Consider the following 17,772-nt stretch of genomic DNA (forward strand, 5'->3'; position numbering starts at 1 on the left):
TCCCCTAGGGCCGTCTTTCTATGCTGAATAAGTAGAACATGTTACTTTCTAGATCAGAGTTCTTTTTTTTTTTTAAGATTTTATTTATTCATTCTTTTTTTTTTTTTTTTAATTTTTGTTTATGATAGTCACACACAGAGAGAGGCAGAGACATAGGCAGAGGGAGAAGCAGGCTCCATGCACCGGGAGCCCGACGTGGGATTTGATCCCGGGTCTCCAGGATCACGCCCTGGGCCAAAGGCAGGCGCCAAACCGCTGAGCCACCCAGGGATCCTTATTTATTCATTCTTGAGAGACAAAGATAGAGGCAGAGACATAGGCAGAGGGTGAAATAGGCTCCCTGAGGGGAGCCTAATGTGCAACTTGATCCCAGGACCTCAGGATCACAACCTAAACCAAAGGCAGATGCTCAACCACTGAACTACCCAGATGCCCCCATAGATCAGAATTCTTAAATGGCTTCCCACCCCTTGACCTACCAGATTAAATCTGATCCCTTTAATGTGGCCTGTATATGCTACTTAATGTCAGTTTGCCTGCTAGTCTGACTTTAATTCCTTCCATTATCATTTCCAACCTGAGGTTCTAACATACTGAATTACTTCCCAAATGTATCATGGTATCTTACGAATCTGTGCTTTTATTTATGCTTGTCTCTTCCTGGATTGCTTTATTTCCCTCCACAGTTCACCTCAGAAGCTTTTATCATCCTTTAAATTTTAATTCTAGTGTTTTAATTCTGTTCGAAGATACCTAATTAGGCAATTCTTTTGATTTCCTCTGTACCTTATTCTCCCTCCCTCATGGCAGTTACCATTATCTCATTTTGTTTTAGTTGTTCAAGAGCTTCTCTCCCCCTAGACTGCAAGTTTCTTTGAGATAAACTTTATCTACTCATCTTTATAGCTCTGGTTTTTAATATAGTGCCTGGAACATAGAAGGGGCTCACTTAATATTTGTTGAATGAATCAATGTATCAGTGAATGAATAAATGATTCTTTTTGACCCTAAAATGTCAAGTTTGTTAAATTCAGTACAAGATAAAAATAAATCCTCAAGGCACATTGGAATATAGTTGATGTTGTTTAAAATATTCTTAAAGGGCACATGGGCAGCTCAGTCAGTTGAGTATCTGACTCTTGGTTTCAGCTCAGGTCATGATCCTTGGGTTGTGAGATTGAGCCCTGCCTGCATTAGGCTCTGCACTCAACCAGGAGTCTGCTTGCCTTTCTCTTCCTCTGCCTCTCCCCAACCCTCCACATGTGTGCAATCTCTCTAAAATAAATAAATAAATCTTTAAAATATTCTTAATTGCCAGAATAAGAGGAGTAGATTGTACTCTAGATATTGAATAAAGAGCTTTAGTTCTAGGACATAAGCTTTGTGATGCTGATTTTAACTAAATCAGAGGTCACATTGTTCTTTTTTTTTTTTTTTTTAAGATTTTGTTTATTCATGAGAGACACAGAGAGAGAGAGAGGCAGAGACACAGCCAGAGGAAGAAGCAGGCTCCATGTAGGGAGCCCGACATGGGACTAGATCCCGGGACTCTAGGATCACGCCCTGGGCTGAAGGCAGGCGCTAAACCACTGAGCCAGCCAGGGATCCCTCACATTGTTCTTCTTAGCTGAGTACTGAATAATAGAGACTGCTGGATAAATCACTGATAAGCAAGTCCCCAAGTACTGTACTTACATAGGTGCCGTGACAGAGGCATTATGAGATACAGTGTGATCATGGAGTGGTGGTGGTGGGTTAATTATTTCAGTTAGTAGGAAAATATTAATGGGAAGGCACCTAAAGGATCACAAGGTGGTAAGTGCTCTGTAATAGATGCCATTGTCATTTTCTAAATACTAATGTTATGGAAATCCATCCAGAGTTGCTCTGTTTCATATGGTAGCCACTAGCCATATGTGTCTGTCGAGCCCTTGAAAGGTAGTTAGCCTAAATTGAAATGAGATAGGTGTGTAATATATACAGTGGATTTCAAAGACTCATTACTACCTCCAAAAAAGTAAAATAGTTCATTAACAAGCTTTTTACATTGATTACATGTTGCAGTGATAATATTGTAGGTATATTGGGTGAAATAAAATATATTGTTTAAAGGGTGAAATTAATTTTTATTATTTTAATGGCACTACTAGAAAATTTTAAGTTACATATGTGACTTGCATTATATTTCTTTTGTACCTTGCTGGCTAGACTATAGACTATACTTTAAGGACTGCTGACCCTCAGTATAACTTCCTTTTACTAGTTAAAGTGTGTCATCCTGAAGTCTGTGATCTTTCTATGCTTTACCTTATCAGCATTACCATTTTTCCATGAAAAATAGATCACTTGATCTTGTTAGCATTAGATTTTGACATCTGTCTTTTTAAACTGGTTTTTAAATTTTAGAAATTCTACTTGTCAGTTAATACTGTACTTTGGGAGGAATAGTTAATAAGACTAATAGGCAGCTTCCCCCCCACACGCTTATATTAATAGCTCTTTGTATTAAAAAATACATGATTTTAAAAGTGTAAGGCATAATATATGTATGAGAATTGTCTATCAATGTATAATATAAGACTGTCATATATTTCCAACTCACCTCCTGAACTTACTTCACTCTGTTTTTGTAATGTGCATCACTTACTCTGTTCTTTCCAGGATTGAATATGATGCATATCGCACTGATTTGGAAGAACTGAATCTTGGACCACGTGATGCAAACACTCTGCCAAAGATTGAGCAGTCACAGCATCTGTTTCAAGCACATAAGGAAAAATATGATAAAATGCGTAATGATGTTTCTATCAAATTGAAATTTCTAGAAGAAAATAAGGTAAATTTAGTCTTTACCTTCTGAAATAAATTTTTATGGACTTTAAAATAATGTCACCCCAAAGAGAGCTAAATAGAAAGTTTTTTGTTTCTATTAACTCTCTTTCATTACCATTGCATAATGGAATTCCAGCTAGAATCAGTGGTTACGTTTTTAGAAGAACAAAAAATATATTTATCTTTCTGTCATAAAAGTCATCATCAACCCTACTGTCACAGTATTTCACATGTAACAGTTGGCAAAAAATATTAGATGTCCAACTATTGATCTTCAGATTGGAGTTGATATCAAATGCTTTAAAAAATTACATAATTGGGGCACCTGGATGGTTCAGTCAGTGAAGCGTTGGACTCTTGATCTCAGGGTCATAAGTTCAAACCCGTACAGGGTGTAGAGATTACTTAAAAAAAAATTAAATCTAAATATATATATTTTTTAAATAAGTAAATAAATAAATAATAAAAAATAAAAAGTTACATAATGATAGATTCTGCTTTGAATATCTTGAGACCTTTTTATTAATGAAAGGCCACAGATTTCAGGAAGAGAAGAACTTTCTTCTTAGTAACTAATAAATGAGGAATACTAAAAGGTGCAGCTTAGAGCTGCAGTTAGTATAATCTAGAAGAAATAAGCCAAGAAATCAATTTTCCACATTATTTTTGTATAACATGAGTCCATCCAAGAACTAGAACAGAAAAATGAGAGCTGAGGTGGATCTCCTATAGCAGATACAGCTTCACTTGGAGATGAATCCATATGGTAACAGGCTCCTGAGTTTTGGTAAAGGACAGTTTCTTGTTTTTACCTTTTCTTTTTTTAAGATTTATTTATCTGAGAGAGAGTGTGCATGCTTGAGGTACACAAGTGGGGAGGGAGAGGGAGAAAGAGAGAATCTCAAGCAGATTCTCCACTGAGCAGGGAGCCCAAAACAGGGCTCAATCTCATGACTCTGAGATCTCGACCCAAGCTGAAATCAAGATGCCCAACCAACTGAGCCACCCAGGTGCCCTTATGTTAAATATTTTTAACATGACATGCATACTCAGTTTTGTAAGAGAGATTGCATTCTTGAAACAGGAAAGCCAATAGTGGGCACAGCACAGAGTAGGTGGAATGGATCAGCCTTGTAGAGATGGGGTCTTTCTACTGCGTATTGTAGTCTTCTTGTGCTTTTCAAGTCACAATAAGTCTTCAAATCTACTTTCTTTAAGTACCCTCTTAAAATTATTCTTCACTTGCTATTGTCTGTTGATATCTTCTTGTTTTCCTTAACATTTTTTTAGAAACTCTTCTGGCTACCATAAAAGCTGCAGAATAACACATTCCTTGGGATCTACCAAGTCCTGCACTATCACTCACTTTTTTTAGCTACAGTGGGTGAAAAGTATTCACCAGAAACCATTACAATGGCAGTAAAGGAAACTTCAGCAGAGTTATCAGACAGATTGCCCAGCATCATTCCAACAAGAACGCAGTGCAGCCTTTCAGCATTCGTTAGCTGAGCACGTAAGATGGCATTCCTTTTAGTCCATTCATATATATCTATGTAGATATATCTCTCTATAGGTATATATGTAGAGAGGGATAGATCAGTTACATGGCTTAACATTTTAATAGATAGGAATATATCAATACTTATATATAGATGTTTATTTTTAAATATAAAAATATTTTTCATATACTCCCCTATAATCAGCACTCTCAGGATAGTGCTAAGTGAGGTATGCTAGCTAGGATTTGAGAGGCTCTATCTAAAGCTAACTTGAAATGAAAGAAAGGAATTCACCTAACTTGGGGGTTCAGGACCTCTGCAAATAGAGAAATTGATTTTAGGAAGTCTATAAAATGGTAATGGTGTTCTTTGGGAATCTAATGGTGTTGTGTGCTATTCTCTGGATAGTGATATTAGGGGTAATTTTTGTTTTCTACATATTTTTCTATATTTTAAATGATATGTTGTCTTTATAAAAAAAAAAAGAGAGAGAGAGAGTGGGGTACGTAGGTAGCTTAGTTGGTTTAAGTATCTGGCTCTTAACTTCAACTCAGGTCATGATGTCAGGGTGATGAGGTGGAGCACCAGTTTGCATTCCGCACTGGGTGTTGAACCTGTTTAAGATTCTCTCTCTCCAGGCTGCCCAGTTGGCTCAGCGGTTTAGCGCCGCCTTCAGCCTAGGGCATGATCCTGGAGACCCGGGATCGAGTCCCACGCCAGGCTCCCTGCATGGAGCCTGCATCTCCCTCTGCCTGTGTCTCTGCCTCTCTCTCTCTCTCTCTCTCTCTCTCTCTCTCTCTCTTTCTTTCTCTCTCTCATGAACAAATAAAATCTTTAAAAAAGAAAAGATTCTCTGTCTCCATCTCCCTCTTCCCCTCCCCACCAAAAGAAAAAAAGAAGAGAAAATAATTTGGAAAGAATCAGTATCCCAAAGCACTATGCTTATATAGTCCTTGCAAAACTAAATAAAAATAGGAAATTGGGGATCCCTGGATGGCTTAGTGGTTTAGCATCTGCCTTCGGCCTAGGGTGTGGTCTTGGAGTCTCAGGATCTAGTCCCACGTCGGACTCCCTGTGTGGAGCTTCTTCTCCCTCTACCTGTGTCTCTGCCTCTGTGTGTGTGTGTGTGTCTCTCTCTCATGAATAAATAAATAAAATCTTTAAAAAAAAAAAAAAAAGAAATTTACACAAGGATAAGCAATGGCCATGTGACTGCTACTTGTCCTGCTGTAACTACTTTTGAAACTTAGGAAATACCCAGATATAGACATGAATCAGAGAAGGTACTTCTTATTTGTCAGTTACTATGCATTTTACATATTCTCTCACTTAATCCTACAACAATCTTCATACTTTAATTCTTTCAATAAATATTACTGAATACTTTATATACTGGGAATATGTCAGTGAACAGAAAAGAACAAAATCTCTGTCCTTTTGAGGCTTATATCTTTATCCATCAGATACTCTCATCATCCATATTTCACAGATGAGTGAATTCGTTTTATATCACCTCATGATCATATCTGCCTGTTCTTTCTGATCTTTTGGACCTCTGTCTCCCTGATCTGCCCACTATAAAGTTGCTCCTCATTTATTAGGAAGAGTTGCATGATATACCCAGGCTCTTCCCTTTCATGTGTCCAGGAGAAGTTCCAGATTCTGGGAACCTCAAATCAATATTTGAGCTGTAGAAAGTAGACTGGAAAGAAAAAAAAAGGAAAAAAATAGACTGAAGAAATGATTTGAAGCCTGTCTACATCCAGTGTCATTACTGCCTAGGTATTCCTGTGTTGTATCTGAAAAACAGCTCTTGTGCTAATGTGAGAAATAGAAAGGAGGTACAGAGGCAGCAGGTAGAAAAGAAATTGTGTACTTTCTCCTCCGCCCTTGCTCTCCCTCATTTGTTTATCGCTGTGCTCTGCTCTAGCGTTGAGCAGCATAAGCTAATGAATAGGCAAGGTGGACTGTGTCCTTTACAAAAAATTCCAGATTAAGAATGTGAAAAACCTGGGCTCCAAGACCCACTTCTGCCAACTGCTAACTTCATGATCTTGGTTGAATCTCCAATCCTCTGTATTTTTCTCTGGAAAATGAAGATAAATCATGGCTTGTGTTAAGTGAGTGAAAAAGTCCTCTGTAAAGTACTGTTCACCAGTATTTGTAGTATTCTTACTGTATGCTAGGCCCATTGCTAAGTGAAGGGATGAAGGAGAAGGAAAGTAAAGTTTATGATCTTAGGGAGTTACAAAAGCATGAGATGGGTTTGTTTTCTACAAGTTATCACCTTCACACCTTCCCCAGGTGGCTTTTAAACTTAACCTGTATCCTGCCTACTTTGTCTTTTTTGCTGATATAAGAAGAAATTGACATTAGGAAAGATGTGGCAGGAGTCATGAACTGTATTTCAGCATATTAATTTGAAATATTAAGTTTATATCATTTGGTACTAGGTAAACAATATTTTCTTAGTAGTAAGTAAGAATAATGAATTGACCAGAAGAGAAATTTTCAAGATCCATAGATGAGATAGGTCTTAAGCCTAGCCATGAAAGATCAGGAAGACAGGCCTGAAGGAAGTGGGAGGAGAACCTGCTTGGCAAGGGCAGTGGCCCGCATGTAAGAATAGAGGAATATTGATGTTTAGTAGAGAAGTAGACTATTGTAATGGGACATAACCTTGACATGTTTTAAAGGAAGAATCAGAAAGATAATTGGAAGCCATATTGTATCAAGCCTTGATCACATAAAGATTGAATTGTGGCCTCAAAAAGGATGCGTGCTGAGCAATAAGGGACCAGCCAGGTTATCTCTGTAAAGTTTCGGTGTCTGTCAGATGACTCTTGTATCCAACTTGATCTAGTTGGCATTAAAGAATTTGTAAAGTTAGGAGTAACGGGGAGAAAGTATGATTCAAAAATATTCTTCAGGTACTATAGATTAAAGGCAGAAAGAAAAGAGAAGCACGCAGAGCAGTGAGGAGTCTTTTATAGGTGAATATAATGATGAAGAGCCTGACCCAGGGTTGTTGCAGTAGCAGCAGAAAGGAAAGAATCAGTGATTTCAAGGCTGTGTGGCAGGGGTTGGAAATCAACAGAGGAAGCTAGTTTGGCCCGAAGTTTGTAATGGATGAGGGATTGGTATTTGTTCCATTTACCCCAGTGTTTAGTTTGAGACGATGTCAAAATATTCACATGGAACACTTGGTAGGAAGTTAATGATGTGAGTTTGGAGTTTGGATGCGCAGGGTCAAGGCTTCAGAGATAAAGCTTGGAAGTCATTGCCTTTGAGAGTAAAATTGTTGTCACATCTTCTTTTGACCTTTCTTACTATAATTTTTTTTTTTTTAATTTGCCTTTAGGGGCACCTAGGTAGCTCAGTGGTTGAGCATCTGCCTTTGGCTCAGGTTGTGATCCCAGGATCATGGGATTGAGTCCCACATGTGCTCTCCACAGGGAGCCTGCTTCTCCCTCTGCCAATGTCTCTGCTTCTCTCTGTATGTCTCTCATGAATAATAAATAAAATAAAATGTTTAAATAAATAAAATTTGCCTTTATTCTCAAGGATTTATGTTTTTAGAGGGTCTAAGGGTAGTCTTTGTTCTCTTTTTATTCCTTTAAGATTTTATTTATTTATTCATGAGAGATACAGAGAGAGAGGCAGAGACACAGGCAGAGGGAGAAGCAGGCTCCATGCAGAGAGCCTTATGCAGAACTCGATTCCAGGACCCCAGGATCACGCCCTGAGCCAAAAGCAGACGCTCAACCACTGAGCCGCCAGGCATCCCGGTAGTCTTTGTTTTCAGCTTTCCACAGTTGTCATTAACCTAAGTTTTAATTTGAACTCTGTAATCAGAGGTGTCTAAAATAAAATCTTTAAAGAGGGACACCCAGCAGTTGAGCATCTGCCTTCGGCTCAGGGCATAATCCCGTGATCCTGGGATCAAGTTCCACATCGGGCTCCCTGCATGGATGGAGCCTGCTTCTCCCTCTGCCTATGTTTCTGCCTCTCTCTCTTTCTCTGTGTCTCTCATGAATAAATAAATAAAACCTTTAAAAAAATAAACACTTTAAAGAGAGAATATTAATCTCTATTATTTTAAGCAATCAATAGCTGTAATTTGGGTGAAGACTAAAATTTATGAGAAAACTTTTTTTTATTGTTGAGCTACTCTTACCCTTTTATTTTTATTTTTTTTTTTAATCTTATTAATTTATTCATGAGACAGACACAGAGAAAGAGAGAGGCAGAGACATAGGCAGAAGGAGACGCAGGTTCCATGCAAGGAGCCTGATATGGGACTCGATCCCAGGACCTCGGGATCACATCCTGAGCCAAAGGCAGACGCTCAACCACTGAGCCACCCAGGTGTCCCACACTTTTATTGTTTAATAGCTCTAACAAAGGGAGGAAAAAGCAAGCTTTTAGGCCTAGAAACTGTCTGTCATCCCTGTTTGCTTTCTTGACAGTGTGTAATGCCTCAAATCCTGTTTTTTTCTTCTTTTGTTAAACTACAACTGAATTCGTACCTTTATATCTCTTATACGTAGTTGTCAGATAATCTCCTTAGCACTTCAATTTTAACAAAATATAATATACTTTCCCTATTTCTTAAATTATGTATATTAAGTTTTAGTTTTTTAAAACATAAGTTATTTGATACATTATTGAGTGTGCTGTTTTGTAATTTGACAATTTCCTAAATGCTACTTCTTTTTTTTTAAAGCTGTTTTTGCAGTTTTAGGGGGAAGGAGACTTTCTCTGGGTTCTTATTTCATGGCTTTTGAAGTGTCTTTCCATAGCAACACTTCTCTTCTAAAATGAGAGGCCAGATAATCAAACAACTAAAATGGTACATAAAGTAAAGACAGGGGATCCCTGGGTGGCGCAGCGGTTTGGCACCTGCCTTTGGCCCACGCGCGATCCTGGAGACCCGGGATCGAGTCCCACGTCATGCTCCCGGTGCATGGAGCCTGCTTCTCCCTCTGCCTGTGTCTCTGCCTCTCTCTCTCTCACTGTGTGCCTATCATAAATAAATAAAATAAAATAAAATAATTTAAAGTAAAGGCAAATAATCACTGAGTAAAGGGCTAAGAACCATTCCTGTGACGGGACTGTTGTAATAAATTTTTGTAGCCAAACATTGTGAGAATGTTTTGTTTCATTCTTACAACTTAAAAAAAAAAAAATCTTTTTTGAGATGGATTGAAAGGTCGAGTCTTAGCTATATTTTAGAATATTGAATGTTACATTTCCTTAGTCTAGCCTTCCTTCTTTCTGGCAAAATAGAGGAAATAGGTGTGTGAAATACACACATTCTTGTGTTTGTATATGCATTTATGCTGAGTGATAGGTGCATGTATCTCTTGTCATTTACTCTTAATGGAGAAACTTGAACTCTTCTGCTATGTAAAATCCGTACTTTCCATCCACCCACTCCTATAATATATTGTTTACCTTTAACCTAAACAACTCTTATTAATCTCTGATATTCTCTTTCTTGTTTTACCAAACAATTGAGTTGCATCGCAGTAAGGACAAAGTTAATTAGGCTCTTCTAATGTTTCTTTTATCATCATTATTTCTCCTTTTCCAGACCTTTGAGTAATGTAACATGAGTTATTTTGTGACTTAAGGCAGTTTATTTGCCTTTTATTGTTCCTTTCATGGTTCAAAACAAAATAAAGACTACTTTAGTGAGGAGAAGAAAATAGACATTTCTAATGTTTTGTAGACTTTGTGAGAAAGGTACCCTGCCTCCTTTTACAGCCCTCATGATGCCTAGCAATGATGTTAAATATATAGTAGCTATTTTAGCAAATGTGTGTTTGCATTTCTTCCCAGAATTAGAGGTACACTGCAGGGAAGAGAAAGAGATGGAAGGAAATAGAGTCAGCCACAACAGGATAGAAGGGCAAATCCTGGTTACTTCATTCTTTGCTTTCATGAGGGCAAAGCATACTGTCACAGAAATGCTACTGCTGTCCGCAGTGTATATACTGTTGCATGGAAAGAGGAAGCAAAATATAAGAGAAAAAATATGCACATCAGTGTGAGGAATTGATGTTTACTTTTTAAAAACAGCTTTTTATATGGTTTAGAATCACATAAAACATGAAAAAAGTAGTTTAAGATTAATATTTCCTTTAAGATAGCTATAATTTAACTTGGGAGCGGTAAATCTCTTTTCAGGGCTACCAATGTATTGAGGGGGAAATCATGAATGTATCAAAAGATTCAACAACACCAAAAAGATTCAACAAAGCAGCTTAGGATATAAATAAGTGTGAATCTTATTAATTTTATTATATTCTTATTTTAAGAAAGATAAAATATACTCTTACTTTAAGGTGATGTCAGTTAATTGGCTATAACCATTAAATGCAGAGTTTTATCCTTTGTTATAGTTCAGTGACTTAAGGATGGCAGTGGAAACAGAAAAAGATGAGCAGACTTGGGATGTATCCTGAACACATATTTGATTAATATAGTTGGAATCTATACTGGACACCTATTTGATTAATATACTTCATTTGAATACCTTTTTAAACAACCATAGTTGGGCAGCCCCGGTGGCGCAGTGGTTTAGCGCTGCCTACAGCCCAGGGTGTGATCCTGGGGACCTGGGGTCGAGTCCCGCATCGGGCTCCTTGCATGGAGCCTGCTCCTCCCTCTGCCTGTGTCTCTGCCTCTCTCTTTCTCTCTCTCTCTCTGTGTTTCTCATGAATAAATAAATAAATCTTTTAAAAAAACAATAAACAACCATAGTCATTCTGACTCTTAGGTTGATGAAAAGATTTTTGTTTTTACTCAACACCATGTTTATATCTAATCATACTATAATAATCTTCCTGTATATTAGGACTTGTCTTCTAATATAATTAGTACATTATTTTTTCTAATATGTTATAAACTTATTTCATATGTATCTTATAATGAATTTAACTTTTCAGAGAAAAATCCATGAACTAAAATCAGAAGCAGGAGAAAGAGGGAATACACAGAGAATAAAACACCAAAAACAAAGTAAACATACTTAGGTAATATGAGCCAGCCATATATGTAGTTGTGATGATTCAGTGTCTATGCAAATACACACTGTAATTGGAAATACTTGAAACCTAGTATGTTTTTGTAAAAATAGGCTATAAATGTTTGCAAAAACTTGGAAGACAAAGATATTCTTTGTTTGCTAAAACTTCTCTTTGAGAAGAAAAGAAGTAAACCTCTGAATTTTAAAAATGGACATTTCTTGCCAAATTTTAAGAAGCATGTTAATTATTACTTAATATGTACAAGCCCACACATTCCTGAAATCTTTTTCTCCATTGCCAAAGAAAAAACCCATAACTTCTTACTCTTGATCCTTTTTAAATATTCATGCTAATGACTTATTGTCATCTTTATTTCTATAACTGGAGGTACAAACAGTTCTCTTGGTATTTGCTCATAGGTCAAGTGAAATTAAGTTTCACAGGAAAAAGAACCCTACTGGTTCTAAATAAAAAATAAACATTTATGAACTGAAATGTGTAAGTATGTATAATAAGCAACCTTAACACTATGCCAAATATGATTACCTACATTTAGATTTTTCTCTTACTCATGCACCTTTACTTCCAGATTTCATACCTGAGTTTATTTCATCATATAATTTCATGTTATTGTTCTTTTTTTCATTCATTTAAAACTTTTATCAGATATATACATGTGCCAGGAAGTGTTCTGGATATTGGTGATACCCAGTGAGCAAAAGCAAAAACAAATTCTGCCCTCAAAGAGCTTGTAGCCTGGGCATCCCTGGTGGCTCAGTGGGTTTGGCGCCATCTTCAGTGGGTTTGGCGTGATCCCGGGGACCTGGGATTGAGTCCCACATCCGGCTCCCTGCATGGAGCCTGCTTCTCCCTCTGCCTGTGTCTCTGCATCTCTCTCTCTCTGTGTCTCAATGAATAAATAAATAAAATGATTTTTTTAAAAATTTTTTAAAAGAGCTTGTAACCTAATAGAAATAACAATATTGATCAAACCACACCAAAACATATATGTAAAATTTTAGCTCTGACGAGTGCTCTCAAGGAGAGGTACCTGGTTCGTTAGGAGTGGTCCTGGCAGACTTCCAGGAGAAAGTGATGTTGAGCATTAACTAAGTAAAGTGAGAAGCAAAGAGTATTCCAAGTAGAAGAAACAGCATGTGTAACAGCCCTGTGACAGAAGAGGGTGTGGTATATTCAAAGAATAAATAAGACTAGAATCAGTACAACTGAGCACAGAGAGAACACTGAGAGGGAAGTATTTATTTTAGTATCAGTAGGGACCCATTGAAAGAATTCTTGGCAAATGATAAGTCTAAAATATGGCAAATAGATCTTAGAACCTAAGAGTGAATATAGTAGTTTAGACAAGAAATGATGAGAGCTTGTTCAGCGTGGTGGTAATGAAAGTGGAGTGAACTGAAAGTGTCAAGAGATACTTACAAGGTAAAACAGAATACATATAAAATCCTAAGAGCAGATAGATATATAATTGGCATTCCTTTATTCATCAGATATCATTGGTTGCTATTTATGTGCCAGGCTTAAAGAGTAGAAATATAGTGGTCTTTGCCATTATAGAGCTTATGGTCAAGTAAGAGAAATAGGCATTAACCAAATAATTACATAAATACAAACTATGTAAGTGTTGTAAAGGGGAAATAGAGGAGTCATGTGAGAATACAAAGAGGACTTGGCTTGGTGTAGGATATTGTGGAAGGCTAGAGAAAGTGACATTGGGGCTAAGCTTCAGAAGGATGTAAAGGAGGGACGCCTGGGTGGCTCAGGAGTTGAGCGTCTGATCCTGGAGTCCCGGGATCGAGTCCCACATCAGGCTCCTTGCATGGAGCCTGCTTCTCCCTCTGCCTGTGTCTCTGCCTCTCTGTCTCTGTGTCTCTAATGAATAAATAAATAAAATCTTAAAAAAAAAGAAAAGAAAAGGAGGGATCCCTGGGTGGCGCAGCGGTTGGGCGCCTGCCTTTGGCCCAGGGCACGATCCTGGAGACCCGGGATTGAATCCCACGTCGGGCTCCCGGTACATGGAGCCTGCTTCTCCCTCTGCCTATGTCTCTGCCTCTCTCTGTGTGTGACTGTCATAAAAAAAAAAAAAAAAGAAAAAGAAAGAAAGAAAAGGATGTAAAGGAGCTGACTAAAGGTATGTAGAGGAAGTGGATTTTCAGTGGAAGGAATAGAATATGCAAAAGCCAACTGAAGGTCAGTAAGGTCCGTGAGGCCAGAGCATAATGGGGATGGCGGCAGAACAGCTCTAGTAGATGAAGCTGGACAGGTAGGTAGGGCCTAAACAAGGAAGAAGTGGCATGTATAGAAGGTTATTCGGTATAGCACCACTTACTATCAAAAGATGAGGAACAACCCAACAGTTCATCATTACAGGACTAGTTGATTAAACTGTGGTTCATTTATAGAATGGGTTACTTTGCAGCTGCTAAAAAAAGAATAGGGATGCTCTTGGTAGAATGATCCTCAGGATATACTGTTAATTGAAAAGAGCTAGGTGCAAAGTAGTCTATGGTACAATAGCTTTTGTGTGAGAAAGGAAGGAAATAAGAATGTACAGTCTTTAGCATAAAGATTTGTGCTTAATAAGAAAACCTGGAAGAATTAACTAAATTAATTAAAATCTGTTACCTATAAGGGGCTGAGTGGTAAGAGACAGGAGTGAAAGTGAGACTTCTTATTATATACTTTCTATATCCTTTCAGTTTTGATCCTACTTATTGCAATAAGATTTAACTTTTAAAAGAAAGGAAAATAAGAACAGCTAGAAAATGTTTGTTTTTTAAGTAGTATATATACCTTATCTTTTTCCAAAATGAGACTCAACTAGATTTCTATTTTTCAGACATGGCCTAATATATATATATATTATATATAATATATAATATTATATTATAATATATAAATATTATATTTATATATATAAATATATATATATTTATATAGCCTATAATTTTAGCTTAAAATCAAATGATCAATTTTATATTAGAGAGAATAGAAAAAACGGTAACTTGCCAGGATATGAGTTCCTACTTTACATTATATGACAGATTAAAAAAGGTGTATATAGTACTTTTTATTTATATCAAAATATTTTCATGTACAGTACCATGTGCTGTTACCGGTTTGGCTTCCAGATCCCTTTAAAAATTTTGCTAGATCCACACAAAGGAAGAAAAAAATTGTGGTTTGCATTGCCTCCTTTCTTTAGAAAAGAGGCAGAAGGGATCCCTGGGTGGCTCAGCGGTTTGGCGCCTGCCTTTGGCCCAGGGCATGATCCTGGAGTCCCAGGATCTGGTCCCATGTCGGGCTCCGGGCATGGAGCCTGCTTCTCCCTCTGCCTGTGTCTCTGCCCCTCTCTCTCTCTCTCTCTCTCTCTCTCTCTCTCTCTCTGTGTGTCTATCATGAATAAATAAATAAATCTTAAAAAAAAAGAAAAGAGGCAGAAGTTAACTATCTTTATATAAACCGTGCAACCAAAAAGAATTGTGAGTTGTGGGTTGCTTTTGATTAGCATCACCTAAGGCATACCTATCCAGAATCAGTCTGAAATTTGTAATCATCAACTGGTGAATGCAAGAGAAAAAGCACACCTAGTCTCTCTGTCATGTAGTCTGTCAGTTATGCTGAGATTTTCCAGCATCCAGTTTTTGTGAAGAAAGTATTTTGTACACAAAACTTAAAAGCCTTCCAGAAGGGATAGCTTCATAATCATGAACTGCTGTTTTTATTTAATTTGGTTCTCTCTCTTTGGCAATTATAAGATATTTATGTTTTGATCAGAAATGATCAGTTCATTTGGAGGACAGAGTTTGTGTTTCATTTTTCTTCTGTGTGTGTTAGAAGGGAACGGATTGTTCGGTCAATTTAAGATTCAAACAGATCAGTAGTAATCTGCACTGGTTTTGGTGGCAGTGGCATTTCTGTACTTTTTTTTAGTTCTCAGTAGTTAGAGTCTCTTTGATTTACTTAAAAATAAACCTTTAATTGGTGTTTCTGAGTAAAATTGCAGAAGACACTAGCAGTATTTGAGAATTTGATTTTGCATTGTTCTTTTTAACCTTTACTTTAAGTCCTCTTAATAATGACTCAACACTTTGGTTTTGACCATATTCCTTCTATGATTCATTTGCTTTGTTAGATTAAAAAAATCATTTGATAACTAGGTTTTTTCCTTTAAACATCACACTTTTTTTTTTAAGAGAGCGAACAGGGGGTGGGATGTGGGGAGAGGGAGAGACTCAAGCAGCACCCTGAGATCATGATCTGAGCCTAAATCAAGAGTTTGCCACTTAACTTACTAAGCCACCCAGGCGCCCCTAGATTTATTCCTTATTCCTCTTATACTTCAAAACATTCTGGCTTTCTTCTATCTATTTCTTCCTTTAAATTTTCAAAAAATGCACTTTTCAAAAATTATTCAGTAAGTTAAAAAACTTACTGTTTTGGGCTTGTTTTGGGCTATTGTAATGCCTAACCCTAAAGAAATACTGTGTAAGGGTTGTGACAGACTTCTTGCTAATAAGCAGTATACAGTATAATGGATGATATTTAGTAAAATCTGTTATATACAAAATGCTGAGTTCAACATGAGAAAAAAGAAAGAATTTGAAGAAGAACATTAGTGTGGATTCTTGGAAGTACCTGCTAGGCCAGGTGGCATGACCTGAACAGAATGAGTAATGTGAGCATTGGTGGGAAAGAACAGGGGGGAAAAAAATCTTTTTTTTTTTTTTTTAAGATTTTATTTATTCATGAGAGACACAGAGAGAGAGGCAGAGACATAGGGAGAGAGAGAAGCAGGCTCCCCACAGGGAGCCCGATGTAGGACTCGATCCCAGGATCACGACCTGAGCTGAAGGCACACACTCACCGCTGAGCCACCCAGTTGTCCCAGAAAAAAAATTCTTGGAGAAACCCAGGAACATAGGGGTACCTGGATGGCTCAGTTGGTTGAGCTCCTGACTTTTGATTTAGGCTCAGGCCATGATCTAGAGTTGTGGGATCCAGCTCTGCCTCCAGCTTCACACTTAGCAGGGAAGCTGCTTGAGATTCTCTACCCACACCTTCTCCCCGCCCCTCCACTCTACACTCACTCACACCTCACTCAAATAAATAAATCTTTAAAAAAGGAAAGAAACCCTGGAATGTATGTTTAAGTTATCTGTAAAGTTTTATTAAATGTTCTGTTCTTTTAAAAGTATATTATAACTGTGTATGGATTTTTTTAAAAGAAAAATAATGGTTCTATCATAAATTTTGATAAAGCTTTTCTATTAAAGTTTATAATCAGTTCTTAGGTACACAGAACCAGAATTTTTATAAGTTGTATAAGAGATTGAATTCTTAATCTTAAAGAAAAAAGTTAGTTTCCAAGGTACAATACAAAAACCATACTTTGACAGAAAACTATTTTATCAATGTAAAGATGAGTGTGAACAGGGCATTGGTTTAACTGTAGGTTTTTGTTGCCTGGTGTCCAAAGGCCAGTGAGAACAGTTACCTAATAGATGAAAAGAACTATTCAGTTCCTTAACTACTCTTCTGCACCAAAATTAACTTTTTATTTTATTTCTTTAAAGATTTTACATATTTATTTGAGAAAGAGCATGAGGGGAAGGGGCAAAAGGAGAGGGAGAAAGAGTCTTAGGCAGACTCTGCACTGAGCACAGACTCCACTCGGCTTGATCTCAGGACCCTGAGATCACAACCTGAGCCAAAACTAAGAGTCAGAACACTTAACTCACTGTACCACCTGGGTATCCCTGTACCTAAATAAATTTTTATCTAGGAGCTCAAATGTTATCTTGAATGATTTATGGTACATAATATGACCCCTAGCAACTTGAAAGTTTCTTTCTTCCCCTTTGTGTATTACCCTCCTACCCAGAGCTTTCTCCAGTAAAGCACATACCTAGCATACTGTGCTATGAATGTATATTAGTCTGGTTTTTTTTCCCTAGAGGTTAGCTCTGTGTATACGTATCTGTAGAGCATTCCCTTTCTCCAGTAAGTAAATTGGCGGACACTGATCTTTGAGTAATCTGTATATAGAGGAAGAAAACCTGTGCATTGAACATTTTACTGAACTATTGGATAAAGAATTATAGGACCTTAGCACAGGTCTGAAACCTATCATACCTAGAGCTTGTGTTTCATCAGTTATCTGCTTTTCAAAACAGGACTGCCCTTTTTTCCCTCTCAGAAGCTTTTTTTTTAACCTGCTTGTCCATGATTTATTGAAACCTATCCCAATGAGTCAGAAAAATAAAATCTGTTCTTCCACCTCCACTTGTAGTTCATATTTGTCTTTCCTTCTCTTGCTCCCTTCCCAATGCCCACACCCATATTTTTGATAGTGCCTTTTTCTCAGCTGGTAATTGCTTTGACAT

General features: G+C 37.3%; 1 protein-coding gene across 20 annotated transcripts in view; it reads left to right on the forward strand.

The window, feature by feature from the left end:
• ARFIP1 (ARF interacting protein 1) overlaps positions 1 to 17,772 on the forward strand; it is a 133,211-nt gene that overhangs the window by 101,069 nt on the left and 14,370 nt on the right. For 17 of the 20 annotated variants that reach the window (XM_072724830.1, XM_072724832.1, XM_026016621.2 and 14 more), the window contains one exon: positions 2,662 to 2,836. In XM_072724830.1, coding sequence (XP_072580931.1) covers positions 2,662 to 2,836 — 175 coding nt within the window. Of the gene's footprint in view, positions 1 to 2,661; positions 2,837 to 4,122; positions 4,346 to 17,772 lie in introns of all 20 variants that reach the window. The other 3 variants (XR_011994981.1, XR_011994982.1, XR_011994980.1) reach the window with 1 other exon arrangement.

Source organism: Vulpes vulpes, chromosome 10 (assembly GCF_048418805.1).
Source record: "Vulpes vulpes isolate BD-2025 chromosome 10, VulVul3, whole genome shotgun sequence".
NCBI classification, from domain to species: Eukaryota; Metazoa; Chordata; class Mammalia; order Carnivora; family Canidae; genus Vulpes; species Vulpes vulpes.